This window comes from Melopsittacus undulatus, chromosome 2 (assembly GCF_012275295.1).
Source record: "Melopsittacus undulatus isolate bMelUnd1 chromosome 2, bMelUnd1.mat.Z, whole genome shotgun sequence".
NCBI lineage: Eukaryota > Metazoa > Chordata > Aves > Psittaciformes > Psittaculidae > Melopsittacus > Melopsittacus undulatus.
Window position 1 is genome coordinate 120,316,384 of NC_047528.1, and position 12,714 is coordinate 120,329,097.

Genomic DNA, 12,714 nt, shown 5'->3' on the forward strand with positions numbered 1-12,714 from the left:
AAGCCAATAATTATCCTTGTTCAGTGATTCTGTTTTCTCTTCAGCTCTTTCTCTCCTTTGCTTAGCAAATAGAATTTAAATGTCCTCGTGGTCTTTCCCTTCTCCTGTTGTTGGGCTCTGTCCCCGAATGACCTTTACCAGCTGTCTTGATCACAGATTGCATTTCTGTCATTGGGATGTACAGATCTCTTCTGCAAGCTGCTGTTTCTATTGTTTCATCTTAACCAGTTTCATCAGCTTCCCTATTGACTATCCTGTTCCTTTTATCTTTCTCTATTTGTATACTTCCTGTCAGAGATTCAAGTGCTTCCCTTCTAATTTCCTTCCAACTGACTCCTGTCAGTTTCTTCTGGGAGATGGCAGAATAGGATAGGTACTTGGGGTGATACTGTGGCATAGTAACAAGTTACTATCAAAATGAGGTTGGGAACAAGAATGTTTCAACTGCATCAGTCCATCTGAACAACAGGGCTCTACCTTTGTGTTTCTCTTGTTCATACTTTACTCCTGTTTCCTGACTCATCTTCTGGAGTGCTATTTTCTAATCCTTTTCAGGTACCCAGAGCTCTGGCCATGCCATGTACTTTGATAGGAATTCTTTGGGGGGAGGGGGGGTGAGGGGTGGTAGTGCTTTTTGGGGTTGACTTTTGTTCAAGCATCCATGCATCAAAAATACCTAGGAATTGAGGTAATTTTGGGACATCCAGATAATTAAATACATAACCTTGGTCATCTTGTATAGCCTGGAAGTATTTTAGGTTGTCTTGTGAGGTGCTGTACTAGGTCAACAACCAGTGATGAGTGTTCTCAGCTATTTTCTAATAAACTGGAGCTGGTTTAGTTACCTGTCTTCTAAGCAGGGAATGGTTGATATGTGCTAGGCAGCCTTGCTGCTATCTCTGGTTTAGTTAATTGTGCTTAAGTAACTGTAAAACATGTAACAACATGTATATCAAACAGATGAGGAAAAGGTTTATTTGGCATTATTTTCAGTCTCTTTGTTAAACAAAGCGCCTGAAGCTTTTTAAACATCAATTATTTTCTAATCCATTTAGAAATACATGGTGGGTATGTCTGTGAGCCATGTCTTTTACAATGGGCTTGCTATGACAAATTGGTTTGCAAATATGCTAGCATCACTTCATTGGAAGCAGAGCCTACGTGGAGATTTTGGGCACTGCAAACAACAGATAAAACCTGTTTCTAACCTGATCACCTGAAGACAGGCTCCTGGGACTCTCTGAAGCCTCCAACTCTGATTAGGTGTGCAGTGCAATGAAGGAGTGCAGGGAGGAACTATATTGTTTGTTCCCTGTCTGCATCTCTATTTCACAGGCAAGCCCAGACTCTCCTCACTTGTTTGTAAAAGCAGCCCTTCCTTTGAGGTCACTAAGTAATGCTGCTTAAGATTAGAGCATAAATAACAAGTAAGGTGTGCTGGATCTTGACTTCTGATGGGTGAACTGTGCCACAAGTCATAACTCTGATGTATGCTTGAACTGGTTGGAAAGGAGGGAATTTGAACTGTTAGGTGAATTTGTGATCTTTTTAGCATAATATTATCAACAAAATAATCTTCCTGTTTCTAAACATAATTAATGGGAAATTTTTCTATAAACCATTATTTTCTGCCTTGATTTCTTTTTGCAATTTTGTCCTTTTTTTCCCTTTTTTTCTTTCTTTAAGTTGGAACATTTTAAACAGCAAAATGGAGGTCAATAGCCATTCATGTTTCTAAGTTGACTCTTTGGCTTTGAACTTTTCTCAGTGTCACCTCTACTTCCATTTACAGAAAGCTGTAAATTGTAACCCACTGAGGAATAAAACCCAAAAGATAACATTCCCAGGAGTTCAATTTGCTGTTAAAAGAAATAGATCTGTATGTGATTCATTTACTGCTCTTAATGAATGAGGAACTTCTAATTGTGCTACATGTGTCTGTCTGAACAGTTGCTGCAAAACTGTGCAGCTGTAACTAAGCTCTTCATCCTGTTATTAGTATCATAGGATGCAGTCATTCCTTTTGTGTTTCAAGCTGGTCAGATGTGTGTCCACCTGACTCAAACTCCTTAGCAAAATAAACTATAAAATAAACTAGCTAACTATTTCAGGTCTCTGATGAGCACCTATCTGGTTGCTCTTTAAATTTCTGTAGAAAACACAGAGGTAGAGCTCAGCAAGCAATTTGAATGGCTACATCAGAGCAAGGTGCTGAGCTAACTTCACACGTTCTTGGTCTTCAGAACTTCCTCAACTTTTGCGTTTCTGGTACAGCTCTACAAAACTAAATAATGTTAGTAGCTAGAGAAGCTTGAATGGAAGAGGATGCTGTGTTGCTTGTGAGATATGTTGATATTGGCAATCATCAGCCCTCACATAGGCAGAAGGTAAAAAAGAGGAGAATGGGCAGAGCCTTTACAGTTGTGAGGCTTTCCAGTATCACGTTTCAGAGGAGAAGGGGAAACCTTGGAAGTGTTATCATGTTTGCAAAGAATCTAGAGACACTTATGTGGTGTTTAGGAACGTATAGGTAGGTTTGATAAATCAAGGTGAGAGGTGATGAGATTTTGATTATGTGGGTGGAAGGAGAACGTAGACAATAGCAGTTAGAATGTTGAAACAGAGGAATTGATTTCCCTTCCAGGGAAAGACAGAATATGTATCCAACTTATGGGGTGAGGTGTTCAGTAGAGTCAGATAGAAGGCACAGGATGGTTTTAGTGTATTGACTTTTCAAGGAAGCTGACAGAGAAAAGCTATAGGGAAGATGAGAGAATAGAGAGAATTTGGGATTTGCTTCGTGAAAGCATGGGAATGGGGGAGAACTTTCCGAAGGCTAAGTGACTGGAGTGCGCTGATATGGAGCTTTTTGGCATATTCACAGGCTATGAGAGCATATTATATAAAGGAGCTGTCTGAAGAAGATCTAAGAAATAAATTGACTTGAACTTTACACCATGGTCATGTTTAAGATTTTAGGTTAAGGTCTGTACCAAGAAAGAGCTTGATAGATTCAAAAGCAGGAAAGTAGAAAATACAGGTGTGATTTTAGAATCTGTACTGATTACTGGAATACAGCTACTGGAGCAAGTGGTTTTAGTGGAGTGAATCTTCACCCATGGTTTGCCATTATAGCTGTGCTGAAACGATAGCTAAACGCATAGCTAAGGAATAATGTTAAATGGAACTGTGAAATTATAAAGTATGTAATCAGCAGTTAACATTTGTTTACAGATACTTCAGTAACCCCCAGTGGGTTGTAAATATGCATATAAAACATAATCTGAAAGCTTCTTCATTATCCTCATTTTATCACTGTATAGATCTTGATGTTAATTAGCCCTGATTCCTCGCTCATTTTAATGGCACTTTACATCTTCTACTGGTTTTCTGTTCTGAACAGAACCATGCAAAATACCACTGGGTGCAATCCTGAACTGAGAGAGTGGGTGAGATGACCCAACAGAGTTTTTGAAGCTACAGTGAAATAACACAGGGCTTTGTATCTACTGAAGTTTGTCATTTATGGCAGTCTTTGCTTTGCGGAATGAAACAGCAGCAAAATGGAAATGTCCTTAGATTTTTTTAGTTCTCCATAATTCTGTGATTTATTTTAATTTAAGGTTTTATTCTGCATTGTGAAACCTTAAAAAACTGAAAGCAGTTTCTGTTATTGTTGTCAGATAAGATGATTTCCCTCTGCCTTTTAGTAAGCAGAAATCCTTCCACTGCTAGGGTCAAACACATTAGCATTTTAATGCTGTGATGCTTCCCCACACACACACATCCAGCTAAGGCTTGAAAGGTATTTATTTTTTATTGGAATTTAGGAAAAAATATAGTTATTGATTTGTCAGTAGCGGTTGAACAGAGTATTTGAGATGAATGTTCTGAATCTGGAGTAGTTGTGGTTCTGCTGTGGTCAGTGCTTTCTGGCTCAGGGTAGAACTGATACAGCCTCTGTGGCTTGGGTTCAGAGGAAAAGCAGTAAAACAGGCAGGCCACAATGCACAGCTTTAGTTGAAAACATTTAGCTGTCAAAGTGAATCACCAGAAAAGCTTGGTTTGAACACCTTGTTGATCCCCTTTATTTATTACTTGATTTCCTGTTCTTTCTACTGATTGTGCCCAACAGCCCTACCATTGCCTGAATCACTAAAAATATGGACTGAAGAGGTGGTCCTGGGCTAGAGAGCTTCAGGTTAAGGGAAGCCATAGATAGAGATGAAGGAAGCAGAGGCAGTGACCTGAGTGCTATTGCCTTCGTCACCATCAAGACTGTTTGTTCTGGCAGACAGAAACGTAACAGGGAATGGGGCTTTCAGAGCATGATTCCTCCCTTGGGTGATATGGCAATATGGGAAATAGGCTTATTGGTAGCCTTGCTTAAAACCATGAGCTAGAGGCAGAAGGTGCCATTTCCTGGGTACTAGTGAGATATAAATCTTGCAAGATCTTTTCTGTACAAATGTGAGATAAACAAGTTTGGACAAGAAGATAGGTAATGTTGTAGAGAAGAGCTAGTGAAGGGAAGGTTGCAAGGTAGGGTTAATAAGCAGGAAAAGACAATGGTCTTCATGGCTATTTTGGGTGGCTAAGAAGGTAAAATTGCACAAAGGATATTGGAAAGAAAGATGTAATAGTAAGCACAAAAGATTGAGGAGAACAGATTCTCAGTGGTGAGGCAGGATTTTAAGTATAAAAGGATGTTCAAATCATGAGGGTGCTTTGCATTTTGGGTTAGAGATCAGAGTTGGAATTACATAGATAAGTGTATCCCACTGGGGACACTTGAGGAAATGCAGACTTCCTGTGTCCCTTAAGGAAGTACTAACTTGCTGTCTCTTCAGCAATGTCTCTTTATGTGGCTTTGGAAGTGGATATTTTTGTGATACATTTTCCCCATTTCATAAGGCTTATTTTCCTCTTTTACTTTTTCTTATGTTAGGTTCATCTATACTCATTCTGCTTGATGTCACTGTTTAATGATTGTACTGGCACGATATGGCAGAATTCCTTTTTTCCCTTAGGACTGAACTTCTCAAGCCTTTTGTGTGTCAGTTGGTTCCTCTAGAGTTCAGAAGCAGTGAGAACATGTTGCCTTCCACTTGAAACTGAAGCAGCAATCTTAAGAGAATGCTGTGTTCAGTAATGATAAACCAAAATCCACATTGCTCACTTGCTAAGGATGTTGTTTCTCTCTGGGTCAGTATTTGCTCTGGATACAGCAATGCCCTGTTCATGTTATGTTTTCTGGCAGCATTTGAGAGAGTTCTTGCAGACAGAAGTGTTCACTGTAAGTTTCACAGGTACATAGAATCATAGAGTCACAGAATAGTCAGGGTTGGAAAGGACCCTAAAATCATCCAGTTCCAACCCCCCTGCCATGGGCAGGGACACCTCACACTAAACCATAGCACCCAAGGCTTCATCCAACCTGGCCTCGAACACTGCGAGGGATAGAGCATTCACAACCTCCCTGGGCAACCCATTCCAGTGCCTCACCACCCTCACAGTAAAGAATTTCTTCCTTATATCCAGTCTAAACCTCTGCTGTTTAAGTTTCAACCCGTTACCCCTTGTGTTTACCTTCCTAGACATACTTGTGGTCTGCTCTGGTTCAAACGGAGCAGCGTCACTTGATGTTCCAGAATAGCGTCATCTCTCCAGTTCTACTGAAGTGCTGTACTCTGCACACTCAGAAAAGATTTGCTTCCTTTCTGGGTTTTTAAATGACTTTCGGTTCTTAATAATGCAGCAACATCAGGAAGTTTCATGAGATCCCATGTACACATGATCAGGACAGGACGGAAGTCAAGACCTAAATTCCTCTGATGAATTACTTCAAAATTACATGTTGGTCACTAGTCCTTCTCCCTTAGGCATACAGAAGTTGTGTAGGGGATGTTTAAAACACTTTTTGATATCATAGGGTGACGCTTTGGTGTGTGGCAGTGGTAGTAGATACCACCCTATATAGAAGTATTATTCTAAAAGGTTATGCTTCAATCAGAACTGTTTTGAATTCACCATTGTTAGACTTTGCTGTTGCAGAAGAAGTGGGGAGCAGTAGTGTCATTTTGAGAGGCTTGGGGGAGAAATGGTTTATTTTAGGACTGTTGACAGGGCTCTTAAATAAGAACACAGTGTTTGAGGGAAGCACAGTCACTGTGCAGTACCATCCTCTCACCTGAGATACTCCCAGAACACTGTCTCTGTGGGAGTCATGTGCACCCTACTGCAAGAAATAGCTTACGTAACTACAATTACATACGTGGAACACTGAGACACTGAGCTTCCTTAACCTAATTCTGTAGAGAACTCATGTTACCAGGATGTCAAATCGCATCGTTCTGATGAGCTGTAGCAGAGCCGACTAACTCATCTCCTAAGCAAGTGTCCACAGGTCAGCCTAATAGCATGAGGCATGTGCAGACTACCTGCCAGCATCTAGTGCAGGGTATCATTAGGGCAGGATACAACAAATATTACAACGACAAAGTTTGCTGAAAATATTTATAGGAGATACATTCTGTCCTTCAGGAACTGAATGCTGCAGGCAGTATTTCACTGCAAAATGGGATCTTATCTTTTCTTTCTAGTAAGATTTTTTTTGGGGGGGGTGTTATTGTTTGACTGTTTGGGTTTGTTATGGGTTTTTTTTTGTTTTGGGGGTTTTTTGGGGGTTTTTTTGGGAGGTTTTTATGTTTAAAGAAAAGAAATCTATATGTAGACACAATCTAAGCATGCTGTTAACTAGGATGGTCTAGGTCTCAGCCTTGCTTCGATTAGTCCTATTGCTTTTCCTCTCCCACTGCCCCTACTGCCACCAAAGGCAATTAAAATAACTTTGGATGTGAATAATGAAAGGGGGCCTTCAAAAGCTGTCTATACCCTGAAACACAAGAAACCAACACCAGTGGGATGTCAAACAGGAACTCAACTTGCCAGCCACCTACGGAAGCCTCTTTCACACCCTCATCACTGTGGGAAGCATTCTGCGTGATCTCCTCCTAGACCTCTGCCTGAGGAGGGTGTTTCTCAGTGTGCCTGAAAGGTCACCACATTGCAGTGCTGTAGGAGCAGGAGGAGAGGATGCTTCAGAATCCTTCACCTTGAGACAACTCAGTAACACCCTCATATTGAGTGTGTTCTGCCCGCAATGAGAGACACTGGGGGAGAAATGATCCCTGCCTGGTGTTGTTTCAGAGTGTTTAGGAATGATAGCTGTGTAAAAGTAGTGTAGGATAGTACTAGTATAATACTTTTATAGTAGTATAAAAGTAGCTGCTGAGAAATAGGAGTTGATGTGTTCCAACAACCAATTCTCACCTTTATTTAGGAAAGTGAAAAGTAAAAGACCTGTTGCACGAAGCTGCAGCAAATACCTGCTGAAGATACAGAACTTTAAATTGGAGCTACCATCTTTTCAGTCGCTTGTTCTTGGAGAAGTCCCACAGAATGAATGTCTATGTTATTTCATTAGCCCATTGCTCATTTCCCAACATCTGGCTTTTGTCTTAGCCGAAGTATTAGCCAGCAGGGCTCTAAAAACATATTCTTCTGAAGATATTTGTTTTGGTTTTTGTTGGTGGCTTTTTGGGGGTGCAGGGTATTACTGAATATCAAAACATCCTACATAGTAATTGCATTTAACAACAAAAATACCCCCAACCTACAAAAAAACCCAGTCATGTTTTCTAACTCCATTTCAGCATCATCCCAGCACTGTTACCATTTAGGGTGGTTTGCAAAGGGCATCAGAAAGCATTTCAGAGCCATGGTTACAGGAACTAAATAAGCAGTAGGCACTTGAACTAAACCAGCCCTAACACTGCAGCAGCACTGATGTTTTCCAACTTTGTTCTCTGAACATAGTGCACTGTTTCATTCTCTCTTTACCATAATCAAAATTTGATGTGCATTCTTTCTTAAATGGCATCTGATGTGGGATCTCTCTTCAGCTCTTTGTGGTTTCCTGTTTTTCATACACAGATGAAAGTATCTGCTCAGATCTATTAAACTTCATATTTTATCATTTGACTTTCTCATTATAAGCCTCCAAGTAACAAGTAGATTTCTTTGCACTTACAAATGTGGTAGAAATACAGGAGCCTGTCTTTAGTCTTGTATTTCAAATGTCTTGTTTTAATTCATGTTAACTGTGTAATATTTATTCTGCAGGAGCAGCTTAATCAAGTCAAGTACTTAATACAGCCAGTTGGTATTGTCCCCCCATTCCTCATACTGTAGTGCCAAGTAATACGCATTTCCACATAAGAAAATTGTAAGGACTTGTTCCATGTCCTTTTTATGTTGAGGACACCAGAACTGCAGGTGTGCTTTTATTAAATGTATTATTTCCACCCCTCTCACAGGACTATAGTGCCATGGAAAGTGTTCAGGCAGTGCCTTCATGAAGTTCATCAGATAAGCTCTGGTTTGGAAGCAATGGCTCTTAAATCAACTATTGATTTGACCTGCAATGACTACATTTCAATTTTTGAATTTGATATCTTCACTAGGTTATTTCAGGTAAGATGTGAAAATTATAACTACTATATGAACCTGAGAAGCTCAGTGCCCTGAGGCAAGTACTTAGGGGTCAAGGAAGCAGACTGCTCTTTTTAAATGAAATTGTGCTTTATTACCTATATATACTTACAAGAAGTTTATCTACACATGCATAAGAAAAGTTGAATGTGACTTTGTTTAGGCTAAATGTAGGTCTGACCTTTTTTAATGAACATTTTGTTGTCATTAAGGGACTATCTTTGAGAATAGCATTAATTGTATAATAGTTACTAGGTAATCCTTACCTGAAATAAGCTTGTTTATGTATGTTACGTGCCTCTGTTAACCTTGTGTTTAATCTGCAAAACATACATGAATATAGAAGGCTGTGGTGGTTTGCATCTGTATGAGTTGTATTAATACTGAATTAGTCTCTTTTGGGTATAGAAATCTGTGAAGTATACAGCCATTTATTTGAGCTTTTACTGTCTTTACCGCATACAGTGATAAACTGATGCACAGCCTCAAGTTGCAGCAGCATAGGTTTAGATTGGATATTAGGAAAAATATCTTCACTGAAAGGGTTGTCAATGACTTAGAGGTGTGGTTTAGTGTGAACTTTGCAGTGCTAGGTTAACAGTTGGACTTGATCTTAAGGGTCTCTTCAGACCTACACGATTCTATGATTCAATGATTGTTCTTTAGCCTGTCGGAGATAGATGCATTCAAAATACTAATTTAATGTCAAAGCCTGGGCTGTATGTTTGTTTTGTTTTCCATGTTATTCTCTGTTTACCTCTGCTTAGCTTTCTTGCTGTTGCTATTATGGAAAAGGGTGCCATTATGAAGTTGACATTAAGATTTTGCAGGTGGTGATTAATGGGTTTAATTTAGAGTTTTGATTTTGATCATCTCCATTCTGAGTCAAAACCATATCACATTTGGAAATGTTATGTTGTAAGTAACCTCTCTGTATAATTTAACCACAAACATTAGTCACTTACTAGGACACACAGGTTATGCTGCTTTGAACAAAACTCTAGGGGTTCTTTTAGATGCAGTTATAAACTAGAGAATACAGATCATTGTACTTTATGCTGGTTTTGCAAAATCCCTTTATGTGGAACTTGATATGATAAAGCATTTCTGTCTGAACATTGCTGCCTTGGGATCAGTTCCTCTTCTGTCAGACTTTCTCCCTCTTTATTTAGTATCTGGCAAGCATAATACGTTGGTCAGGTTAGTAATCAAGCCCAAATCTTTATCTCAGACTTGCTTGCAGAATGTCTAAGGCGCATTGGCTGCAACATACCTCACTGTGCAATGAGTTGAAGATTGTTTCTGTAGGATTTATTCCCCTACCCCAAGCATTCTGCTTACAAATAACAGGGTTTGGTTGCTTTATTTTCTTTTAATCTATACATGAAATATAAAATTAAACGAGAAGTCAGTGATCTGAGAAATAACAGTTTGTTCTCACCCTGTGTGGGATCCTATAGGTTGAAATAAACATCAAGGCAGAAGACACAAATGAGATTTATTTTCCTTGTTGTGTAAGCCAGTGAATATCTGCATGAGTTTATTTGTGAGGCTGTTGCTGGTTTGATTCATTACCATGACTTGTTGCTAGCGAAAGGGTATCAGCAGTACTGCTGCAGTAAGGAGGGAAGACCAGTTAGGCTTAACTTCTGATTTAACAAAGAATCAGAGAGTGACCTTTTGCTAAACAGATTACCAACTGGTGCAAAGCTGCCTAACTGTTGAAGGGAACTTGCACTGAGCATGGTCTGAGAGCTTCTCCCAGGGGTAACATTTACTTCCCTAGTTTTCCAGCTTCTGTAGTTATGTACACCCACGGAGAGATGATCCCAGTTGTTTTAAGTAATCAGAACACTGTTTTGCCAACTGTGGGTTGTGTTACAGAAAAGCTACGTTTATAATGATGCTTACTCACAGAAGGCAGCAAAGCTCCTTTTTACAGAGATCCTGTCAAAGTGAAGTTGCTCCCCCTGCCTCCCCACTGTATGCATGCACAGCTCTTAAGTGCTGGGTTCTGAGATGAGAGAGAAAGTTAGCATGGCATCATATGTAGATGCTTTGAAAGAAAGGGGCTTCATTCTGTTGCTGTTAACATGTTCAGTTAAGTTGCTCTTTTGTGCAAAACTATTTCCATAGAAGAGAAAGATTACAAATCGTTTTCCATTTAACAAATCTGCCTTTGTAATACTCTGTGTGTGCAATGCAAGCTATGAGTTCTTGCCCTGAGATTTTTCATTTGTAGTGTAATATCATTTTCCAAGTATGGCACTAGTGTAATACTCTAGAGTCCAAGCATTTGAAGAGGATACTGTCTGCTCACAACTTAGAAGCTTGATGATTGTGATTAACCAAGTAATTTGCATGCTACTTGAATTTATTTTATAACATGTAGCAAGCCTTTATATTACCATGATGCAACTGAACATCAAAATACCAACTCTTTGGTCGTCCTTTTTGATTTATAAGTGTATACTTAAGGAGAAAAACATTGAGGTTTAGTGAAGGAAGTGTCAGTGTTGGTGTAGTGAAAGGGGAAGAGTTGAGCCCCATTTTAATCTCATTAGGGCAACCATTCAGAAGCAGTTTCTTGCCTCTTCAGATGCTGGACAGTGAACACTTAATATGCTAGGAACTGCTACCTATTGCAATGCTAGGAAGTCATACTAATCTACTACTAAAAAAACACCATTTACAGTAAGGGACTGTTCTGTATTCTTAGAAGTGATAGCATAACAGGCACATCTCACTGCGTTTTCTGAAGCATTTGCTATTCAAGTCAGCAAAGACTGTTGTGAAATGCTGTCAATGTTTGTTCTGTTTCTGGCTCTAACACTATTATGGTAACTGAAGAAATTGAGAAGTAAAGAATAAGAGAAGGAACAACATCTCAAATTAGTGGCTTTAGTAGGCTTCATTTGATAGTGTTACTTAGAATTATCTTGGAAAGTGCCTCAAGACCTGTCAAGAATAGGCTTCTTGTGTTTTTATTAAACCATCAGTGGAGCTGTACTCTCTAGGCTTGAACTCCATGTGATGTTTAATATTCTATATAGCCTCAAAGTGGAGATACCTTAAATTTAAGGTTTTCAAAGTCTTTATCCAAAAATTTACACTTGATGTTATTGGAATAATTCTGAAGGAGCCCTTGTAGCAAAGCTTGGATATAGTACAGTCTTTAGACCTTAACCAAAAGTGTGTATTTTTCAGCTGAAGCTGAAACACTGTAAGTCTCTAACAAAAAGACTTGAGTTTTATTAGGAATCTATAACTATGTGGCTGCATCTTTTTAACTGTTTGTCTTCTCTTTTTAGCCATGGGGCTCAATCTTAAGGAATTGGAACTTCCTAGCTGTGACGCATCCTGGGTACATGGCATTCCTCACATACGATGAAGTGAAAGCAAGGTTGCAGAAATACAGCACTAAGCCTGGGAGGTGAGAGGCTTTGCTGGTTGTTGCTTTCCAAATAAACTTGCTGTCTCAGAAGCTGCATAATTATTCTAGGCTCATACTTGTATATTGCATGATAACTTACATTCCCTGGTTAAGAGAGAGAAATGTTGTAACCATGTGATCATAATTGTGCAATGCTAGGAAGCAAAAGAAAAAGCTATTAGCACACGGAAGTCTAAGTACAATTACACAGAAAGATTGAAATTCCATTGCTTTCCCTTCCTTCTGAATTAGTTACAAGCAGCAATGCATTCTTGAAAAGCATATTAGAAAATTTGATTTCCTTTTCAATATTTATATTGAATTGCTGCTTATTAGTGAAGTAAAAACCATTTTACGTCTTTCATGGTGCACACTTACATTATTAATTTAATCGGTGCTTATGTGCTCCTTTTATGTTCCCTTTTCTTTACCAGTAATGATTCTATGTCACAAACTGCCTCTAGAAAAAAAAAGATTAAATATCATAGCATGTCTTGGGTTTGAGTAATTTCTGTCTGGTACTATGCATACTGAATTATTTAAACTGAACTTTTACCACTTATGCCACTTCTTTTGACCTATTTTTTTCTTCACTCAGATGGGAGAAATAAAAAAGTATAGTCTAACTTTGCTACAGGATCTCACGTAGCTAAAAGTACATCATTTTGAAACTTGTTAGAGAAGTCTGGCAACAGTTATACTTGTATTCTGTATTTGGTTTCTTTTGC

The 12,714-nt window shown here is 39.0% G+C and overlaps 1 protein-coding gene across 1 annotated transcript in view; it reads left to right on the forward strand.

The window, feature by feature from the left end:
* Positions 1-12,714, forward strand: part of CBLB (Cbl proto-oncogene B) — a 115,871-nt gene that overhangs the window by 59,007 nt on the left and 44,150 nt on the right. Inside the window, exons 5-6 of the mRNA XM_034074554.1 lie at positions 8,379-8,535; positions 11,865-11,986. Coding sequence (XP_033930445.1) covers positions 8,379-8,535; positions 11,865-11,986 — 279 coding nt within the window. The remainder of the gene's footprint in view (positions 1-8,378; positions 8,536-11,864; positions 11,987-12,714) is intronic.